The 23,382-nt window shown below is 36.7% G+C and overlaps 2 protein-coding genes across 8 annotated transcripts in view; one reads left to right on the top strand and one right to left on the bottom strand.

The window, feature by feature from the left end:
• FAM13C (family with sequence similarity 13 member C) overlaps positions 1–14,742 on the top strand; it is a 131,868-nt gene extending 117,126 nt beyond the window's left edge. For 4 of the 7 annotated variants that reach the window (XM_080688600.1, XM_080688599.1, XM_080688596.1 and 1 more), the window contains 6 exons: positions 733–814; positions 2,282–2,487; positions 7,449–7,544; positions 8,846–9,042; positions 10,760–10,861; positions 13,869–14,742. In XM_080688600.1, coding sequence (XP_080544726.1) covers positions 733–814; positions 2,282–2,487; positions 7,449–7,544; positions 8,846–9,042; positions 10,760–10,861; positions 13,869–13,992 — 807 coding nt within the window. In that variant the 3' untranslated portion in view covers positions 13,993–14,742. Of the gene's footprint in view, positions 1–732; positions 815–2,281; positions 2,488–7,448; positions 7,545–8,845; positions 9,043–10,759; positions 10,862–11,661; positions 11,817–13,868 lie in introns of those variants that run through there. The other 3 variants (XM_080688601.1, XM_080688597.1, XM_080688598.1) reach the window with 2 other exon arrangements.
• Positions 14,743–15,347: 605 nt separating this feature from the next.
• PHYHIPL (phytanoyl-CoA 2-hydroxylase interacting protein like) overlaps positions 15,348–23,382 on the bottom strand; it is a 40,688-nt gene continuing 32,653 nt past the window's right edge. The window contains exons 4-5 of the mRNA XM_080688603.1: positions 18,439–18,556; positions 15,348–16,437 (exon numbers count right to left, since the gene is read on the bottom strand). Coding sequence (XP_080544729.1) covers positions 15,903–16,437; positions 18,439–18,556 — 653 coding nt within the window. The 3' untranslated portion in view covers positions 15,348–15,902. The remainder of the gene's footprint in view (positions 16,438–18,438; positions 18,557–23,382) is intronic.

Genomic DNA, 23,382 nt, shown 5'->3' with positions numbered 1-23,382 from the left:
TTGCATATATTAACTAATTTATTCCTTACATCATCCCTATGAGGGAGATGCTATTATAATTCTCATTTGATGGATGAAACTTAGGGACAGAGAGACTGAATACTTTTCTCAAGGTCACACACATATGATTAAGCTTAATGTTAACATTAGCCCAGTTGATACTGAGTCTATAAACAGTGGGAGGATTGGGAGTCTGGGTGTTACCCTGACATACTGACTTCCCAGACTACTGTCAGGTTTTAGAGAACCTGGGGTCTCCTTTGTTTAGCTTGGAGGATATGACTGATAGGAGCTAAATATTAAGAATTCTCCAGGCAGGTTGTGGTCATAAGTCGTGGATGTGAGCACAAGCAAGTAAGTAACGCTGGTTTGTATCAGTGCAGTCATCCACATCGATATAAAAAAAAAAGTCCTGGCAATGTGTGTGTGTTGGGGGTGGGAGGGTGGCCCACAAGGGGGCTGAGGGTTAGACTGCTGGGGCATTTGGAATGGTTAGGAGGTTGTGAAAATGCTGGGTAACCAGGCATGTTTAGAAACAATGTCCATGACAAGAATGAAAGTGTGGAGGAAACAACTCCATCAGCTAGAGTTTTTAATGCCTGAATTTATCTCCCAGCTTTATATGTTTTGTTCTGGAACTGTCTTTGTGTGTTTAGCTGTTTTAAAAATTTGTTTTTCTTTTTCTCTCTTTCTTTCCCTCCCTCCCATCCCCATTTTCCCCTCCCTTGGTAGCCTTCACATGGTGACAAGACTTCTAATCCCGAAGTCCTGAAATGGATGAATGATTTGGCTAAAGGTCGAAAACAACTCAAAGGTAAAACCAGCCAAGAGTCTCTTTCCTGAGAAAAGAAGCAGTTAAAATAATGACAATGTGCTTTCTGAGAAAAGAAGCAGTTAAAGTAACGTCAAATGTACTCCAGGGCATTTTTTAAAATTCTGTTTCAACTGTGCCCCCTTTAACCTTGTCTCCCACCTAGATTGGAGGCCCCATTTTGAAAATAAAGGGATCTGGGTCTTCTTCATTGTTTGGGCCCATTTAATAAATCTTTTATAAATAGACTGAGGAACTCGAGACTCCCAAGTGGAATGATGCACTTCAGTGCCAGGCACATTTCAATATGTGGAGCATTAACTTCCCTGGGTTATTGGATTCTTGGATGTTAGAACCAGAAGAGGTCTCAGCAGTCATTTACTTCACATACCACATTGCACAGATGAGGGCATTTATGTCTACAGTTTATGTAGCTGGGAAGTGGTGAGCTAAGTGTAAAACTCGGTTCTCTTGCCTCATAATCCAGTATTCTTCTTTCTCTGGAGATGGTGGTGTGAGTGTTAATTAAGTCTAAAATCCATTTTAAAGGACTGTAGTTATTTACCAATAAAAAATTTATTTTCTTCCTCTCTCCACATTCATTTCAGTACTTAGAAACATGGGAGAGTTTCCACATTTCTAGAAGTATGGTGACTAAAGAATTGGAAGGGCATAATAATTCAGTGGTGTTAAAGTGTAATGATGTAGCAGGTTTATAAAATATGCAGTGTTTAAACACCAGACCAGTGTCTCACTAAAAGCAAACATCAAAGAAAATGCGCTATGTAATTGAGAAATCAATTTAAATAGCCTCGCTCAAACGACCAGTCCCCTAACATTCTGAAATGTAATTCCCTGATAAGTCCCAGGTGGCTTTTTAAGTTATGCAGATTTATATAAAGCCACATTGCAATAATGGTGGTTCCTGGATCTTAAGAGCTGGCATTAGACAAACTATGACATCTGTGAAGTGGGGGCTGGCAACTTGCACATCCCCTTTCCCATCCCTCTTGCATGTCCTCTGACATCTGCATGTGTAATGCCTTCCAGAAGTACTTGCAGTTCCACAGGGGCTCTTAATGACTGCAAAACTTTCAAAACCCAGGTAAATGAATCTACAAGTATAGAATTTCAGCTGCTACAGTAGGTAACAGGTGAAAACTTCGGGACCAGGTACCACTTGTCTTCCTTCAGAACTCTATTTTAACATGTAAACCACTGAGTTGCTCCCACCCATGAACCTCCACCTCCATGAGATCCCAGCCTCCATGAGGTCCCTCTACGTTCACATGTCACTGGGAGCTAATGCCGTTAGTCCTGGTATTAAGACTGCCCTTGCCCTATGGGAAGCCATCATCAGCATTCTTCATTTCTGCTGACTTGGCATAAGGGGTGGGAATTCCTCAAAGTCTCTGTGCTCTTATAAGGGCCAGTTATCTTGCTCATGGTAACTCATGGCATTTCTCTTAGAACTAAAATTGAAGCTGTCGGAGGAACAAGGAGGTGCTCCCAAAGGGCCACCTAGAAACCTGTCCTGTGAGCAACCCACGGTCCCCAGAGAAGGGAAGCCAGAAGCTGTGGGCCCTGAGCCAAACTCCTCGGGAGAGGAGACTCCAGATGCCGTGTTGACTTGCTTGGGGAAGAGAGAGCAGCTTCCCTTTGAGGAAGATTCTAAGGTAACTCGCCATATCTTCATGGGACCAACACTGCACAGTGGTTTTGACCACTTGGATTGTGTTTTTGACCAAAGTATCAGCATCCTGGCACCACATACACATCTTTGGGAGAATGGCTCTGAAATTTCAGTCGGATGAGTTCCTAGTGCGTCATTGGCCATGACCTGTGGGTGTTGCCACATGATTCCAGGTTATAGCACTGCCTATTGGTGGAAAGCAACTTGCAGACAAAAGTGTCTATCATATCCCTTTCTCCCCAACCCCCACTCATTTCCCCCAATAAATTAGCAAATAAACCCAAAACTAGGATTACATTCCCATTTTTCCATGTTCCATTAAAAAATAATAAAGCAGGGATAAGGTAGAATTTTACATAAGAATATAGAAGTAGGGCTTTTTGAGGAGTGTTAGGTAAGATGTCTGATGTCTTCAGCTTTAGTTTTGAAATCTGTGTGACATCCAAATAGAGTTGGCAAATAGGTATTTGAATATATGAGCCTGAAGCTCAACAAAAAAGATGTATTATATTTTATAAAAAAGAAAATGAGAGCAGTTACCATTTACCTGCTTAATCCCTCCTCATCTTGCATATCTATGCTACACTTCACTTATGCCAAGGAACTTTCCTTCTGATAATTCCTATGTCACCTCTAAGCGTGGTGTGGTTCTCTTTCGTTTATTCAGAGTTGTAGCTAGCCTATCACAGCTCTAATCATGCTTTATGCCATTTTGTCTCTTAAACTGTAGTTTAAACTTCTTGTGTAGAAGGGCTGTCTATTGCTCATGATTCTGCAGGGTCTAAACGTAGGTATTGAATAAATATTCAATGGACAGATGAATGAACTAGCATATTTAATTTTGGGAGGAAGTCTTCTTGAGGAGAGTGCTGCCTTTACCTGCTCTATTGTAAATTATATGCTCTTAATCATAAAATGGCAACATATGCCAAATCGCAAAGGTTTATCATGTGCACGTGGACTAGTCCTTTACATTGGGGCATGTGATCTATAAGTGGAAATGGGCCCTAGGCTACCTCTGTATTTATGGAATAGTTTTAGACTTAAAAAATTACCAATATATGTTGTGACAAGTGAATAGATTTTCCCCCACTCAGCTAACTTATCCCCTCTCCTGCAAAGATTCTAGACTTTTATGCTAGCCAGTGAGTAAGAGGATAACACATCTTTGAGTTTCCTTTCTTCAGTGCCTCTGATGGAATTTCCTATATTTTATAGTTACCCTGACCACACTTTTTTTTTTAAATATATTTTATTGATTTTTTACAGAGAGGAAGAGAGAGGGATAGAGAGTTAGAAACATCGATGAGAGAGAAACATCGATCAGCTGCCTCCTGCACACCTCCTACTGGGGATGTGCCCGCAACCAAGGTACGTGCCCTTGACCGGAATCGAACCTGGGACCCTTCAGTCCGCAGGCCGACGCTCTATCCACTGAGCCAAACCGGTTTCGGCACCCTGACCACACTTTTAAAGGCAGCTTGGTCAATACCAAAATCCTAATTCTATGCTCTACTCAGTTGACTAAGGCACTAAGGGATGCGTTGGGATTGGTACAGTAGACTTAGAGCAGGACTCAGCACTTGAATGAGACATTTCTAACCATGTATACTTGGCAAGTGAACTAATTATCTGAGATACAACTTCCTCTATAAAATACAGGTAATACCTACTCATATAATTATTGTGACAATAAAGGGAGATACCTGGTGACTTGTGGGCAATCATTCATTGCAGAAAGATTTGAGTGCCTACTATGTATTGTGAACTTTGATACATGCTGGATATAAAAAATAAACAAGATATAGAAGTCATGGAGGGTTCACTGCCTTCATGGAGCTCATGTTCTTCTGGGAGTTTGGATGCAACAACAAATAAATAACTCAAAGTCATTAAAGATTTTGATACATATTGTGCAAATTAAACAGATGACATAATAGGAAATAGGTATGCTTTCTACTTTAATAAGAGTGGTTAGGAAGACCAATAGGTGACATTTAATAAGAAATAACAAGCTAAGAGAGCAGCAAAGAACATTCTGGATAGATGGAGTTGCAAGTATAAAGGCCTTGGAGGAAGAGCTTTGTCCAATTGTAATTCTCGAGTCTGAGGGCTAAGCACCTGCTGGCATGAGATGAAGTCAAAGATAGACCCAGGCCCATCACACAGGACCTTTCAGGTATAGAAAGTATTGGGAAGCTGTTGAGTGGTTATAAGCAGGAAAGTGACTTGGTGTGATTTACATTTAAGAGTTCTTACTGATTGCTGCATGGAGAATAAATCATAGGGGGAAAGAGTGGAAAAGGGAGCATAAAACAGGTGGCTTGGATTAACATGGTAACCTTGGAGATGGTAAGAAATAGATATATTCAAAGTATACTTGGGACATAAAATCAAAGGACATGCTGAATTACTGGGTGGGAGAAAGTGAAAAGGAAGCATCCAAGTTGGTGATGGGTTCATTGGGAGTGGGGGTGACAACTCAAGAGGTCTGTTTTGGACATGCTAATTTTAAGATCTTTGAGGAATGGGGTGACCAACCACCCCAGGTTTCCATGGATTGTGCTGCTTTTAACACTGAACATCCCATGTCTACAAAACACCTCAGTCCTGGGCAAACTGGGATGGTTGGACTAAAGATCAAAGAATAATCTAAGAGTTCTTCAAATGTCATCTTTAAGTGGCAATTTATTTTAATTATTTACAATAAAGTATCTTTTGAACAATTTAATAAATGTCAGAAGCCCCTTCAAATAAACCAAGTATCTCTGTGGTAGGCTAAAGTTCGGTCCTTTAAATAGAGAGCATCTGTACGAGCATGTAGGCCTATCTAAAGCCTTAATATTACTCCTGGGAGAGCTTTAACATGTGGGTCCTAAGAGGGAGTCCAGAAGCTACAACAGAATCAAAGGGAGGACTGTAAATTTTCAAAGTAGCTAGTATTATTTCTGGCTTCTCAGCTCTTTAGCATTTGAGATTATCTCATTAGATCTCACTTCCCCCCCCTTTAATACATTGCATTGTTTTTTACACTTAATTTATTAGGGTTAATAAGATCATATAGATTTCATTGGTTAATAAGATCATATAGGTTTCAAGTATAGATTTCTATGAGACATGATCTGTATATTGCCTTGTGTGCCCACCAAAGTCAAATAATCTTCTGTTACCATGTATTTTGCTTCCTGTACCCTCTACTACCCTCCCACCCCCTTTGCTCTGATAACCACCATACTGTTGTCTGTGCCTATGAGTTTTAGTTTTGTATCCCACATATGAGTGAAATTATATGGTTCTCAGCTTATTCTGACTTATTTCATTTAGAATAACATTATCAAGGTCCATCCATGTTGTCACAAATGACAGTATTTCATCTTTTCTTATGGCTGAGTAGTATTCCATTGTATATATGTACCGTATCTTCTTTATCCAATCTCCTATCGAAGGACACTTTGGTTGTATCCATGTCTTGGCCACCATGAATAATGCTAAAATGGACATAATGGTACATATATCTTTGGGAATAAATATTTTCAAGTTTTTCAGGTTAGATACCCAGAAGAGGGATTGCTAGATTGTACCAGTTTACATTCCTACCACCAGTGAATGAGGGTTCCGTTTTCTCCACACCCTCTCCAACACTTATAACTTGTCTTATTGATAATAGCCATTCTAACAGGCGTGAAGTGGTAGCATTGTAATTTTGATTTGCATTTCCCTTATAGTGAATTTGAGTATCTTTTCATGTATCTATTGGCCATATGTCTTCTTGGAAGAAGTTTCTGATCAGGTCCTCTGTCATGTTTTAATTGGGTTGTTTGATGTTGAGTTTTATGAGTTCTTTATATATTTTTGACAGTAAATCTTTGTTTGTAAATATCATCTCTAATTTGGTCAGTTGCCTCTCTTTCCTTTATGTGACTCAGTTTTGGTTTTATTGTGTGTGAGATTACCATTAAGCTTATGAAAAACAAAGTTTCATATATACTGTAGTTTTTTTAATGCATCTAAAAAACCATCCCCCTTGAAAATTTGGACCTTTATTCCCTCCCCTTTTATATCTTGTACTTTAATAAAAGATAACTGGGTGATTATGCTACGGGCTATTTCTATCATTCCCCTCTCACTACGTGCCAAAGGAGAACCATTGGTCCAGAATGAAAGGGTGGTTGTGGTAGATATGTAGTAAATTAACATGGATACAACAGGGAGGAAAGCAAAGCAAGCAGAGAAGTCTGGTCACTTTGGATGGAAGAGGTAGGGAGGTGGATACATACGTAAATAGGAAGCTATTTAAACTTTTTATGCACAATGTACCAGTAACCTGTTGAAAATAGTGCTGAGAGATGGGTCATATAGCAGAGGGGTAATAGAATGCATTAGTGGAACAAGACATGCAATTTTTTATTTGGAAAGAACTTTGAAATTCTAACCTCCTTGTATAGGTAGGAAATTGAGGATTCAGAGAATTGCTAATCCAAAATAGTTTTGATGTCAGAGCTAGCCAGTAAGCTAATATATAATCTAAGCATATAGTGATGAAGATCTGAGTGAGGTAAATGTTTGTGAATATAATCACAAAGGTCCAGATACAAAACATTTCAGAAGAAAAATCAATAGGTCTTGCTCACCCATTGGTTTTTTAAGAATGAAAAAAATAATTAAAGAACAGACTCCTTACCACTTACACACTAAAGACTCCTTTAAAAAGCTTTAAAAACATCTTTCTAAACTAGGACCTATCCTTTAAGAAACTTTTCCTAGGAGAAAATTGGCATGTGCTTTATACAGTATCTTATAAATGACTTCCCCTTTTCTAATTACTGTTGCATTATATTTTATAATCCCTTACTTTGAGGACTCAGAACTTTTTTTGCCTACTAAAAATATCAATTTAATTCCTGTGTGAGAGAGGAACAGTAATTAATTGCATTTTTTTTTCAGGTAACTAAGCAAGATAAGAACCTCGTAAAGCCTCTTTATGATCGATGCCGGATTATCAAGCAAATCTTGTCAACACCTTCCCTGATTCCAACAATTGTGAGTCAGGATGCTTGCATTAACCAGACCTGTACTTGTGCTTTGGAGTGATGTTTAGTTAGGGAGGCAGCACTATGAAAGTTATAGAGGAGCATTCTTGGCAGTATATGCTGCCCAAAAGGCCAGTTATTTTCAAAAAATAGAAAAGTGGTCTCCCTCCACCCCCATGCTCTACTTAATGGTGGCTGGTGATTAAAACTATTATTAAACAGGAATCTATGGCAACTGTAATATTGAAGTCAGTTTTAACATTTGTTTCCATTGCTTGAGTGAGGAGAACAAACCATGGATTTCAGTTTGGCATTGTCTAATTTACAACACAGTAGACAGCCTTTCTGTTCTCTGTGTTGGTTAACTTATCTCCCTTAACAAGATAATTGGCAGTTGATATAATGCAACAATTGATATAATGCAACATCTGTGTTTGGTACCATCTGACCATCACTGTAAAGATATAAGTAGATTCATTTCAATAGAAAATATGACTACTGAAATTGAGTTAGACTACTTTTAATAAAGAATGATTTATGGGAATACAGAACTAGAAAAGCACCACAAACCCTACTCCATCAATATTAAAACAGTCACTTGGTCAATATAAAAGGAAATATTAACAAATATAAATTTAAATATACTTGAGTACATTTATACTTCCACAGTTTTAAAGATGACAATAACGATTCATAATCTTTGGAATTTTCTGATTAAGTAAATATAATTTAAAATGGGGTATGATTTTCAGATTTTTTTATTTTTTTGCAAAAAAAGTCTTTTGGTTGTGATAAGCATTACCAGAACAGCTTAAGGAATAAATAACTTCATTTTGCTTTGGCTTTCATAGAACTCTTCCTGAATTTGTCAATTTTCTGAGTATGTTCTGTATTTGATTATGGCCCACACTAGGATCTGATTTAAGGTATTTCTGGATGGCAAGAGGTGTTTTGCCATCCTGAACCATATAACTGTTATGAAGCTGGGGCCCATAAGGTCTGGGTAAAAGGGAGGGACTACTAGGCAATGCAGCCCAGGTTGTACCATGTCTTGGGTGCTTATGCCTTCATTGGCCCAGCAAACAGAGATGAACGGGTGAGCATTTTAGCCCAGCATGGGTATTTCTGTGCTCATTAACTTCTGTAAATTTTTTGATGCAACTGAGGAAGAGTTCCTCTTGGTTTTTCCTTTTTGGTTCTCAGTAGGCATATTGTTTTCATGGTGTTTATCTATGGTTCCCCATCCTGTTTTTGCTTCCTCAGGAGGCACTTAGCATTTTTGTGACTTCATTTAACTCTGCCCACAATAAGCAGGAGGAAGAGGACTCTGATGAAGACTGTACACAAAGAAGCCAACAGCTTTCTTTGCCAAATCCAGCATCTTACCTTCCTGGTGGTGATCACCTCACCTATTCTGAGACTGAACCTGTAAGGGTCCTGCTACCAGATGAAAAGAAAGAAATCAAACCACCAGCCCTCTCCATGTCCAATTTACATGAGGCCACCATGTGAGTGTGAATCCTAAAAATGAATGGGGTCACCTTTTAATGCCTTCTGGTCTGTGGCACTTTATATATACACACAAAATTCAGAAGCGCTATTAGACTTTAAAAAATGCCATCAAACAGAGAGTGGCCTTCAAAGCGTAATCTGGTTGTCTTAACAGGAAAAGTGAGAAGACAATGCCATGAGGAACCAAGTCTCCCTAAGGATGCCATAAATGCTTAGGTTCAGTTTGCTACAGTTGCACATCTTTTCCTCAGGACCTGGCACCAGTCTAATTCTTGGCCTTTGAAAATACTGGACGAAAAGGAATTGGATGTTGAGTCAATAGTTGTTAAAACCTTTATCATAGTCCACTTCATTTAAAAAAAGATGGTTTCTCCAGATTGGGAATCCCCTTGACCTTAAGTTAAATGAGCCTCCCTTGTCTCCTAATGGCCCCTCAGTCAGGAGCTATTTGGTTTTTCATTAGTGGTGTCATTATCATCATTCAGTAGAGGGCATTCCTCTTGATCATTTGACCTTCCTTTGGTTTGTATATTACTAGCCAGATTATGATATTTTCTTTAATGTGTATTATAATGTGGTAACTGTATGCTCCAAGATAGGGATATAATCACTGCAAATATATGAGGTGAGATTAAGGACTAAAGTATAAATTGAGATTTTAGTGTGCTTGTAGAGTCAGTTGGTACATGAATTTCAGCTCACAGATGAGGGACCTGTTTGGAAGCAGAAAATCAAGTCTTCCTTCCTTCCTTCTTCCCTTCCTTTCATCTTTTCCTTCTTCCCTCCTTTCCTTTATTTGTTGGTTGGTTGGTTGGTTAGTTGTTCTAAAGCAGCTATTCTTATTTGGGGTGGTAGACTTTTTTTGAATGCAATGAAATTTTTTTAATGAAAATGCCCATATATAATTTCCAGGAGCTCAGAGTTCTGAAACCACACACAAGTTCCCCAGATAAAATTTCCTGCTCTAAAGTATATAACTTTTCTCTCTTGTCTTAGAATGAAATGGGTGGAATTTGCAATGTAGCTTTTTTGAGGGTCTTGATTTCATTCCCAAGGGTTTTGCTATTCTCCCCATACTCTAGATTAAGGATAAAATTATCTTTAAAATCTTTTCCTCTTTATTCTATCACCAAATACTGATGAGTGTTCCTTAAAAATGTCCATTTCTTCCTCATCGATTTATATGCCCTTTACCTTCACCACTTTTATTTTATTTTATTTTTTTTATATATATTTTATTGATTTTTTACAGAGAGGAAGGAAGAGGGATAGATAGTCAGAAACATCGATGAGAGAGAAACATTGATCAGCTGCCTCCTGCACACCTCCCACTGGGGATGTGCCCGCAACCAAGTTACATACCCTTGACCGGAATCGAACCTGGGACCTTTCAGTCCGCAGGCCGACGCTCTATCCACTGAGCCAAACCGGTTTTGGCTTCACCACTTTTTTAATGGACTCATTCTGCTTACCTCCTATTTGTCCTTGTTCTCTCTCCTTTCCCATGACATAGTTTTTATTAAGTACTTTCCTCCGTTTTTGTTCTCCCCTATGGTCAGGCTCTACATGTGACATACTGATTCAAAGATACCCTTTTAGGCAGAACATTTCTTTATCATTATATGTTTTTGCTAAATAGATAAATCTACTTATGATGATCTGTCAGTTATGCCAGAGCTCAGTTATGGCAAATATATATTTTATTTGATACAGGCCTGTACTTCTTGACCATCTCCGAGAAACTAGGGCTGACAAGAAGAGACTTCGGAAAGCCTTAAGAGAATTTGAAGAACAATTTTTTAAACAAACAGGAAGGTAAGTTTGCAGAGGAATATTTTAAGTTAATATTTCCTGGGGACCTATTGTTAAGAATGAACTAAAAGTTTTTGAGGAACAGTGACTCTATACAAGATATAAACAATTTCCATAATGACTTAGATCCAGGATTGGTTTAATGCAACATTCTGATAATCCATTATTAGGTATGTTTTATGGAAGGCTGTAACTGTCAAGTATGACATAACAGTTTAAAGGATGAACTCCAAAAATCCCTAACTTTAAATAATAAATGTAACTATTGAATTTACCTAAAGCTTTAAAAAATCTGATTTTTCAGCCCAAATAACTTATTTGTTCTACAAGTTATTCTCTAATTTATTAAATAATTCTTCCTTTCCTTTAAATATATCTCTTAAACTTTAGGATCTGCCCTTCTTTTATTTCAGGATTTTGGTCAGGATTCTTTCTCCCCTTCAAAAATATTTAGCTATATGCTCTATTTGTCTTCTCTTTTTCTGTGGTGTCCCAAGTGTCTCATTATGTACTCCATTAATTTCCTCTAAATTTTGGTGTATAGTCACCAAAATTATATACATGGGTTACTGATCTACTTCCGGAAGAGACAGTGACAAATCACTTAACCATCCTGAGCCTGTTTCCATGATGAAATGACTGCACATGGCTATCACAGGGGACATTAGTCTTAAACAATAAAGGGTATAATTTCCCAAAGTCACCAAGTGAGTTAGGTGGCAAAGGTGGGAGTCAGTGCTGCGCTGGCTGCTCGGTTGTCCTCTCCATCTACACATCTGCCTTCCTGAATGCTTTCATTTCAGCAGAATGAGGCTGCCCTGACAGAGAGGCTGTTTTCTAAAGCATCTTAAAAAAGTGTAAGTCTACTCACCTCCTAGCCGCGTTTCCATTTCAGTCCTTCAGGGCTATTCACTAAATTACTACTAAGTCAGAGACTTTATGCATTTAGCAAATAGAGATGTAACCAACCTAGTTTTCTGCTTGGAATCTTCCTTTCCAATTGATTGGTACAAGTCCAAGTTACTTTTTTGCTGATGCTAACTAATCTAGTGAGAATGTTACATGGCTGTTAAACTTAGACTATAAAACATAATTTCTTGTTTTTGCAATTTCCATTTTTCCCTTTATAAAATTTCCATACAACTTTTACATTTATATTTTTACCTATTTGAACTGAAGAGTCTACTATGAAGAGTTTGAGAACTTTTGTACTAGTAGTCTTGACTAGTGGCTCTGCAATGGTACTTGGCATAACTTCTGATATACAGGGAAGTTAATGTTCCACATACAGTATTCTGCTGAACCTGTTGGTTCTGAATCCATTTCAGATAATCCTGTTTAACTGAGGTTGTATGCCCTCTTGTGGTAATACATTTTAACTAAATGCAAAAGTGGTGATACAAATTATTGCATGACTACGAAATATGTGTCTTAAACTTGTTTACATAAGACATTTTATTGGAAAGGCCTAACTATCCATAAGGTAACATAACCATGCACATGGATTACTAAAAATTTTAAGCTAACATAAATGTTCTTGTAATATTTATCATGCATGAGACATTTATCATGTAGACTTCACATTATTAACAGTTATGAGCCAGGAGCTATGCTAATAAACACTTTAAGCATGTTTTATATAATGGTAAAACTGCTTCAGGAAATACTAGCAAAATTTTTCATTTGGGCCAATGCACTCTTATTTATTAGCCAACATGGAGTACACAGAACCAGGGAAAGTTACAGAATGAATTATTCATGTTTCCCTATAAAATAGATAATTATTCACTTATATATGTGTACACAAATTAAAGCAGCATTTAGACACCCAGTCATGATAAATTTGGCCCATAAGACAGAATGGAGGCAAAGGAATTTTGTTACATAATTTTGACATTTAAAAGGAACCCTTTCTATAGATTTGAGTACTATTCTGATTTCTGTACTAGAAATTGCAGGACAATTTCTAGTATAGTGGTGCAATACAAGTAGATAACTACCTTTTGGGGATTAGCTTTTTTATTTGTTGAGATATAAATATATCTTCATCAGTACTGGGAAAATAGAAGAGGGTATAGGTAAAGCATTAAATATTTGCTATTTACCCATTTTCAGTCATAGTAATATTGGAGAATATTTGTTTTCTATATTCAGTAGCAATTGTGGTGACTTCACTTATGTTTTCTATCCATTGTATTTCAAAGTAATCGATAAAAATGTCTTAAAAGCAATTGGCCATCTTATCAAGCATGAGTCTTCTGAGATCCTGAAGCAATTATTCACTTTAGGGAACATGTCCTGGCAACATTTTTGTGGGAAGGCAAATGGTTTTAACTGCATATGTTTCCCAATTGTTGTTCAAAGTACATGGCAAGAACATGTAGTAAGAATGCATATGTATACAAATCTATGCATTATCATGTCTAGTCTTAGTATAGTTTGCTAAGAGAACCACTGAAATTTATACTCATAAATTTCTTAAAAAACTCAGTGATTCTACTATACTTTTGCAGAAACAGGTATTATAATTTCAAGGAAACTTGTATTTAATGTTTGTAAGGTAGTCATTGAGCTTTTTTCCCTTATATTACCATACATTTATAAAATATTTTTGTTACCATGATTTCTGTAGTGTTTTTACTTGATATTTTTAACCATTATCACTATAAAGGTGGAACATTCTGTATAGGCATGGACCTGTGGCATGGATGATGGGAGAATGACTAGACAAGGAATGCCTTGTTCTGTTTTTTCCCCTCAGACCTTTCACCTGCCCTATTGATATGTCTATGTACTGGACTATATATTTGCCACATATCTATGACATTCAGGTTCTCAAAGGTCACTATAATAATACACGGAAGAGGGAGGAATGAAGGTGAAGGGGAAGGTAAAAAAGGCCTAATGCAAAAACCAAGTGGAAACTGCTACCCCGTACTTTCTCACTCTGAAAGGGTTTGCAGTGACGTGACTCATTGTGAACCAATAGGTGGTATTTTCTGTCTTGCAGAAGCCCACAAAAGGAAGATAAGATACCCATGGCAGATGAGTACTATGAATATAAGCACATAAAAGCCAAACTGAGACTTTTAGAGGTTCTAATCAGCAAGCAAGATGTGGCCAAAACTATTTGAGGTTCAAGAAATGTTTGTGATCATTTTCATCCAAGATAAAGTTTTTTTCCTCTGCCATTCTTGCTGAGTAAGTAGTCTTGACATACTGAAAACTAAAGCACTTTAGTGGTAGTATTAGCTGTTTTTAAGAAGGGATGGCAAGTGTAATTATAAATGATGAAGAGATTTAAGTGTGGGGAAATACAATATGTAACAGTATAATTAGAAAAATAAAGTCAACTTCCTCTATGCCAAGGAGAAAACTCGTTCAGTATAATATTTTCGGAAAACATCTAATATTTTATCAAATCTAAACAACACCCACTTGTTCAGGGAAGTCTATTTAGTGTCCAAAGACTGCTTATACTAATGGAAAAAAGTATAATTTTATTAAAAACTCAATAAGAGGAGGAAAAGAAACTCTTCTTTTTTGGTAGGAAGGAATATAGATAGTTAGTAATTTATTTGAAACTTCTAATAGATTTTTAAGTGATAAAAAAAAAAATCTACCTTGTCCCCTTTGTCTGCTTAGGCTTTTAATACCCTAAAATATAATAGAATGTGTCACTGCTAATTTTTTATTTCTATATAAAAATAGCACATTATTTTATGTTAATTGAAATTTTACATTTCTGATTACCAAAGTTCATTCTGATAGCATGTACTTTGTGAATTATCTTTGTCTATAACTGACAGATGTTTATATTAAAATAAAATATTGTATTGAAATTTGAAAATAGGTATTTTGGATAGGTAAGTGTCTGCAGTATATATCTAATGTGATTATAGCTATGATTGCTAATCTTTTTGTTTACTATAACTAAGATTATATAACTATTTTTTCATTGGGAATATGCATTTTTCTTAATGTTCCAAGGTCTATACTTTGTAAAGTCAAGTCAAAGAGCTTTCTTCATTCTCTATAAAATGAAAGATTTGAAAATTGTTTGCTGTGACACCTTGGAAAAAAAGCCAGAATATTTTATTAATTTCATCAACTTTATATTGTTTTGTGTTATTTTTGCTTTTGTAAAAATAAGTAAAAAGTCGTCGTTTTCTCTTGTACCGACCATGTTTGTATTTCTATTTTCTGTAATGTTTAAGCATGATGTTGAACAAATTCACATAGTTTGGATGGGAAGAATATTGACTATTTCAGAGTCTTATTGTTTTCTCTGTATTTACCTGACATTTTGTAACTTTATGAATCAGAATAATGTCCTTCATAATTTAATTAAAGTCATCTACTTGTAACAGGACAGATACACAACTATTTGAGGTTTACAAACTACATCTTTGATAAGGGAAATGGTTTCATGACGTGTATAATTGCTATTAAAATGTAACTATATATTCTATATGATTGTAAATATTTTATACAATACAAATAAAATATTTTTCTATTATATTTATTATGTTGAAACAGTAGTTGTTTCCTGTTAGCTAATATAAATAACATAAATAACACTGTCAAACAACAAGTTGGAAGTGCTGACAATTCTAGACTTCAAGATTTCACTCATGCTGCAATTACATCTTTTCATGCGGTTTGGAGTTATCCCAATATTTTTTTCAGTAGATAAAAATGAATGCATATTTAAATACCATTTATAAGCCATTATTTTTGTATTTTGCTAAAGCGGTCTATATAACTGTTAAGTTTGGCATAAAGGAAAAATAAAAACATTGCAGCATCTAGATAATAAAGTGTCAGAAGGAGAACAGGATATTTCATCAGAGAAAGTCGTGGGAAGGGTAGGGAACAGGAAACACTAAAACGGCTCTGAATGAAATTTGAAAAGAAGTTTGCTTTTGGTGATAGCGGCAAATGCATGCTTCAGTGGAAAACATCTGGTAATGAAAATGGACAGTTGAGGATCAATGCTTCTAAGGGAAAGAAAGGGATTGAATAAGAGTAAGAAAAGTGGGCATTAACGTCCAACACTGATATTACAGGTTTTGCAGCTGGGATCTTTCTTTGCATTTGCAGTAGACAAACTCATGAGCTGATGACCAGTGATTTCTGCCACGGTGCCCAGAGAAAGATCCACAGGATCAGTGTAAATGACTTCTAAAATGACATCCTGGGCATGGTGGTATACCAGCACCCCATCTTCTTCTGTGCAGGTCAAAAACTTATTATCCTTGGAATTTAGTTGAGGAAGACGCTGCTTACAAAATTCATCTCCTGGTGAGCCCACAGGGGCAATAACAAGAATCACATAATGATAAGCAGTGTACATACAGTAGAAGTCCCCAAAGTATAAGTTAGTATTGGGGTTAAAAAGTTTTTCTGCTGCAATCTCAAACCTGTATCTGCCATAAGGTGAATCCTGGGGTGGCTTCCCAGTATTGAATTCAGTGCTGCAGCTGAAGAAGATGCCTTCTAATTTTCCACTGATAGGAGAGCCATGGCTGCCACTGTTATCCTTGACAGAGGGCTGCATAGCATTCCCATGATGTTCTCTGCAAGAGAAAAGGAATGGTCAATAGTGGTAAAGCTCCTGATTTATAAATTTGAATGGTTATAGGCCTAAAAGTCAACTGTCTATTAAGAGCCCAAATGCTTGTCCTATATCACATCAAGCAGAATGCATTTTTTACCTTACCTATAGATGGCTAAGTTCTAGCCTTGACTATAGGTAAGAATGTTCTGTTGCAAACCTTGGAGGTCTTTAACATAATAAATTTCCTGCTCAGAAAAAAAAAATGAATTTACATGAATTTATAACTGTCATGGAAAAATCCAAAAAATTTCCTTATTAGTAAATACATTTTTCATACTAGCATATTGGAATAACTACATATACAATAACTCTGCATATTCCATGCTCTGCCTTTTTTTTTTTCTTGGAAGAATTTTTGGAAACAGATGAAGCCAATTTTAGAGTATCCAAGGACCCAAAAACAGAAGGTCAGGGCCCAAAGAACAGAGAAAATCAGGAATACTGACCTCCAGTGGCCATCTAAAATACACATGGGCAGTATTCCAGGAATCTGAACCTAATACCAAAGATGTGTTTATTTCTATTGCTGTATTTCTATTAAAGAAAATGGCAATAGTGGATCTTTTTCCCCCCAAATTTTATGCTTAACAAATATAAAGAAATACCTTTCTTGGTGAGTATATATATTCATTTCTATTCAACAGTTGACAGGTATAATAATTTGTGTTGTATCTCTCATTTTGTACTCTCTAAATTAAGTGAATGGCATCCACCATGAGTTATAGACTTAAGGGTAGAAAATTTACCAGCTAAAAGAGTCATGAACTAAACTTGGTATTCATAGGATATTCAAACATATAAGGCAGAAATGGTTTTTGACATCAAAATATATAAACATATTTGATATTGCAAAGTACTTCATTTGAACAACAAGTCCACCTAAATTAGTTTCTCTCTCTACGATCTTTATTTTTTTCATTTTTCACAACTTGGAGCTGATCTAAATCTGAAACTAGGATCTTGATTTAAGAAAAACTAAGCTAGTATGAAACAAAGTTTCCTAATTTCTTTTTCATATACAATCTTGTCATTTTGAGAATCCTTTAGAGTTTAACATGAAACCAAGGCTTTTAAAAATAACATAGGAATTACTATAATTTTTAATTATAAATTAAAAGTTTTAGAACCTATATATAGGATTTATTTTAAAAGACGTAGTCTCACTTTACAAAACACATCTGCCTTATTTACTCTCCTGAAATTTTCTCATACAAATATAAAAGGACTGTAAGTATTGAAATTACCTATTGTTTAAAATTCTTTTGAATTCTTGGAAACTGCTCCCAAGACTAAACATAGTCTATCTTAGAAATACTGGCCAAATTCTATAATTCAAAAGTAAACAAAAGGGCCCTGGCCGGGTAGCTCAGTTGTTTAGAGCATAGTCCAGATATGCCAAGGTGAGGCTTTGATCCTCAGGGCTCATACAAGATCAACCAATGAATGCATAAATAAGTGGATCTCTCTCTCTCAAACCAACAATTTAAAAAATTTAAAAAAGGAAACCGTCCTCATGACAGAAATCTAAAAATCCTACCTGATTCACCATATTTCAGGAAATAATCACTCTTTTATTCTCTCATTTTTAATGTCTTAGATCCACAGAAGAGGTGAAGATTTAGTAGTTGATATGAGACAGAGGCACTGAGTTATTGAGAATTAGAGGAGTGTGTACATGAAATGATCATCAATCTAAATCCTAAAGGGTTAAGATCTTTTACTCAAATAGACAAGAATTGGTATTACAAATGATTATGGAAAGGAATCTAAATGAAGTGGAAAAAATTCTATGATCTAACTTTTTCTACTTAATTATTCTGGGAAATAAAATCAGTATAATTAACTATTTTGAAAAGAAAACTAAAATTGCTATTTCCCAGAACTAGATTCAAGGTAAACCTAAGCCTAGAATTTTGAATATAATTTAATAAAGCTAATATTATATATATTTGATCCTTACCGAATATAGTCAAAGTATTCTTTGTGCTGGTTACGATAAAACACAGAAAATTTTAGCATCCGTCCTGCAATCACTTCAGCCTTCTCCAAAAGTTGTGTTAGATGAACTTTTGAATAGTCTGAAAATAACAAAAAAAATCTGTTATTAAAATATGTTACAGATTCATATATAGCAAGCAGACAGTTCTGGTTGGGGAGGCTGATGGGGGGATGGAGGAAGTGAACAAAAAAACGAAAAAACTGAACTCATGGACATGGACAACAGTGTGGTGATTGTGGGGGGGCAGAGGGTGGTGAAGATGGAAGAGGGCATAGAGGAGATAAATGATGATTAGAGAAAAAAATGTTACCATAAGTACCAACTGTGTACTTAATAAATTGAAGATTGTTACCATTGTCACCTTTAGGAAATTCATCTTAGTAAACAGGAAATTACATTTAACAATGAAAATATTCACTATCTTTGTGTGGCACATTTTTCTTTCTACAAAAATATTTTTGTTATGGTTTATGGTTGTTTTTTAGAATACCCTTGCATTTTTTCATGCTTTGAAAGATCCTAAAACAAAATGTTAATGAGGAATACAGACTCTGCATAACTCAAGTAATGTCAATCAGCACCAAGAAAGCTTTTCTTCAATCAGCTGATTAAGTTGAATTTAAAAAGCTTATAGTCTGAAACAGCAAATAGAACGTAAGGGAGTCAAAATAATACTCATTTAATCCCTAAATCTATGAGGTTGGCAAGGTAGATTAAATATGGTGATTTTAATGATGTAGAAATTGTGGCTTATCAGTTTAATGATTTGCCAAATGTTTATGTGGTTCGTATTTTAGAGGTTAGGTCTGGTTGGGTTTTAATTGATGGTTTTCGAGTGTACAAGACTCTGTGAAAGTGTAAATCATCTCTCAAAATAATCTGATCTTTTCACCAACTTTCTGTTTTGAAGTTGAGGATTATTAAACTTCCATACCAGAAGGTGAGCAGAAGTTTTCATCTACAAAGATTACAAATAAAAGCAGCCCACTGTAGACAGCACCTGGGAAAGCACATGGGCATTCCTTAATTATTGTCAGCTGAACCCAGTGGCATTGGCAAAGCCATGCCCTGGGAACACGCCTTGCCAAAAGGGCAAGGGTGTTGTCAGCTTGACCTTCATTTCAGCCCATGGTGTGGGGAAGTGGTTTGATATCTAAATCCAGCCTAGCACCAGGAATGCTCAGGGCCTACTTAAGAATGCAAATAATCTCCTTTTGTCTTGACCTTTTGGTGAAACTTCCTAGTGTTTGGGCTATAAAATAAACTCGCTGGATTGGCTCTGGGTCCCTGTCTCTCCATCAGAAGAGGAAGGTGGTCCCATCCGGTCTCAGCTTTTTCCTTCTATCTGTGTCTTGTCTCTTTCTTTTATTTCTCAATCCCCAGCCGCCCCCTACTCAGGAACTGGACCCGCTCTCTAGCCACGCTGGACGAGGAAAGAGAGAAATACCTACAGCCTACTTGAATTGCTCATGGTTTGTTTACTCACTGGATTAACAAACATTTAGGTTAGAACATAGGACTTACAAAGTACCATGCAAAATTAAATGATCAGATTAAAAGATAAAAATGTATTATTCTTCCTCACAAAGAACACAGAGTCTAGAGGAGGAGATAAATATACAGACAACTATGACTTATTATGGGGTAAACACAGGGTTTTATCTGTCATAGACTGGGCTAGAAGTAGATTAGTCTGTGGTATTGTTTTACTTCCAATACTTTGCACAGTGCATAGCACACAGTATGTGCTCAATAAATGTTGAGTGAATGAGATGTCCAGATTAAAAGATAATTTATACAAAACAGCCCTCAAAATTTACAGTTGAGGTTATAGATAAAGCTTAGATAGGTGAAACAGTCTGAATTGTTTTAATAAACTGAAACAAGCTTTAAACAGTTTAAGTTCCTCTTACATTTTACTTATGGAAATAAAGATGCAAAATAGAGAAAAGTTTTGTGGCACATTTAAAAGCTGGCATTGACCTTTATTTACCCTATAACTTCTTTAGAAGAATTATGGAACTTAGTTAAATATAAGAGCAACACGGAGATCACTCTAAACAAAAGAAGACATAAGTTTTTCCTTCATATACATAGAAATAAAACAGACATATAGTTAAATAGATTATAGAATAAATGTGTGTATCAATTGATAGATATGTGTTTTTTTTTCTTCAATATATTTTATTGATACTTCACAGAGAGGAAGGGAGAGGGATAGAGAGTTAGAAACATTGATGAGAGAGAAGCATCGATCAGCTGCCTCCTGCACACCCTCCACCGGGGATGTGCCCGCAACCAAGGTACATGCCCTTGACTGGAATCGAACCCGGGACCCTTCAGTCCGCAGGCCGACGCTCCATCCACTGAGCCAAACCAGCTTCGGCGATAGATATGTTTCTTAACTAGAAATGCCAAAGGGTTTCCGTAAGATAAATAATATTTCACACCTTTCCCTAATGTCAAATGGTAAATTATAGCTCTTTTTAAAAAATGTTATATGTTTTTATTGCTTTTAGTGAGAGAGGAAAGGAGAGGGAGAGAGAGATAGAAACAGCGATGAGATAGAAACATCAACATGTATCAGCTGCCTCTTGCTGGGGATCGAGCTGGCAACTGGGCATATGTGCTGACTGGGAAACAAACCAGCAACCTCCTGGTGCATGAGTTAATGCTCAACCACTGAGCAACACCAGCCAGCCTATAGCTCTTTTTAATGGACAAATACTATGATACAATTTAGTCTTATGGAAAATAGCATGAATTCAAACAATGTCAAAGAGAATGTGTGGGTGTCTTACTGTATCTTACTTAAATCTCCCCGGAAGGCACAATTAAAGTAAGTGGACAGAAATACTGTAAGAGAAGTAAACACAAGGTAGATTCCAAATAGAAATTTTAATTCAGGAAAGAAGTTGAGGGGCAATATTAATTTCAACATGACACATCAGATATAGGTAAAAGTTATGTCAATGAGAATTCTTTATTCACTATTAATACCATATAGAAATCTTCAGCTATTTCCTTACTGATTGGTTACTGGTCTATGATCAATACCATATTTCATCTATTCTAAAATGTATTTTAAAAAACATTTTAGTATCTCTGACATGAGTGTGACAAATATGCTAAGAAAACACTATTTCATAGTTTAATTGGCAGTATTTTTTTCTTACAATCAATGACATCTTAGATAGGAAGAAATCTGGTATCAGAGAGATATTTTCCTTGTTCTCAAACACTGAAATCCTTAGCAACCAAGAATGTCACAATACAGTACTTAGCAACTTTCTCATAGAATAAACAAAAAGGGTTAAAGATAAAATCAAAATTACACAGAATTAAATTCCATCCATTCAGCATACCTACTAAAGTTTTATACTCAGTTTTAGATTAAGAAAAAAACAGAAGATATTGAGATTAAGCAGTAGCTAAGCACATCCTATATAATAAAAGCCTAATATGCAAAGTGTCCGGCCAGCCATTCAACCAATCAAAGTGTAATATGCTAATGATATGCTAAGGCCACTCAATGACTTGCTATGATAGTCACTGACCATCAGGGGGCAGACAGTTGACTGGTCACTGTGACGTGTACTGACCACTAGGGGGCAGACAGTCAACTGGTCAACCAGTCACTGTGACTTGCACTGACCACCAGGGGGCAGACGTTCCGACCCGTAAGTTAGCTTGCTGCTGGGGTCCAGCTGATCAGGACTGAGGGAGAAGGGCTGGACATGCCCTGGAGCCCTCCTGTGGTCCCTCTCCGGCTGGCCAACCTCCTGCATCCCTCGCTGACCCTGATCGTGCACCGGTGGGGTCCCTCAGCTTGGCCTGCGCCCTCTCACAATCTGGGACCCCTTGGGGGATGTTGGAAAGCTGGTTTTGGCCCGATCCTGCAGGCCAGGCTGAGGGACCCCACTGGTGCACGAATTCGTGCACTAGGTCTCTAGTACTGAGTATAAAATAATGCAAGTATTAGGTTGTTGGGAGACGGGGATAGCTGATTTATCTGAAAAAAGCCTCAGCTGAGGAAAGTTGCTAAGCAACCTGCAAAAGGTGAGTCAATTTGTAAGATTTTTTTTCTACAAGCTCCTTTAAACACCCAGTCTCTCTCAACCATTATTTTAGGAAATAATCACCTAGACAGAGAGGAAACAAAGCACCATTTTGATAGACAAAAGGAGAGGATGACAGATGTATCCTTTCAACACATTTAAATGCTCAATAAATGTTTCTTGAATGAATAAACCAGTGGTCGGCAAACTCATTAGTCAACAGAGCCAAATATCAACAGTACAACGATTGAAATTTCTTTTGAGAGCCAAATTTTTTAAACTTAAATTTCTTCTAATGCTACTTCTTCAAAATAGACTGGCCCAGGCCGTGGTATTTTTTGGAAGAGCCACACTCAAGGGGCCAAAGAGCCGTATGTGGCTCGTGAGCCGCAGTTTGCCGATCCCTGGAATAAACGAATGAATGAATGAGATGATTGGTAACATCTCCAATATAATAGAATATTAAGGTAAATTCAAGATCAAAGGGGATGGGCTCTCCATATCAGATATCTCAATGCCAAATAGCTATAAAGTATTTCCTTTTTGTGTGTGTGTTAATCCTCACTGGAAGATATTTTTTCCATTGATTTTAGAGAGTGGAGGAGAGGGGAGAGGGGCGAGAGAGAGAGAGAGAGAAACACTGATTCGAGAGAGCCACATCAATTGGTTGCCTCCCACACTCGCCCCAACCAGGCAGGCAACCTGCAACCCAGGTACATACATACCCTTGACCAGAATCAAACCAGGGACCCTTTGGTTTACAGGTTGACACTCTAACCCTAAGCCATGCCAGCCATGAGGTATTTTCTAATGAAGTAAAGGAGTACACGTACACACACACACAAGA

Source organism: Plecotus auritus (genome assembly GCF_963455305.1).
Source record: "Plecotus auritus genome assembly, chromosome: 9".
Taxonomy (NCBI): Eukaryota; Metazoa; Chordata; class Mammalia; order Chiroptera; family Vespertilionidae; genus Plecotus; species Plecotus auritus.
The sequence above is the reverse complement of the archived record's forward strand: the minus strand, read 5'-3'. Positions and strand labels throughout refer to the sequence as shown.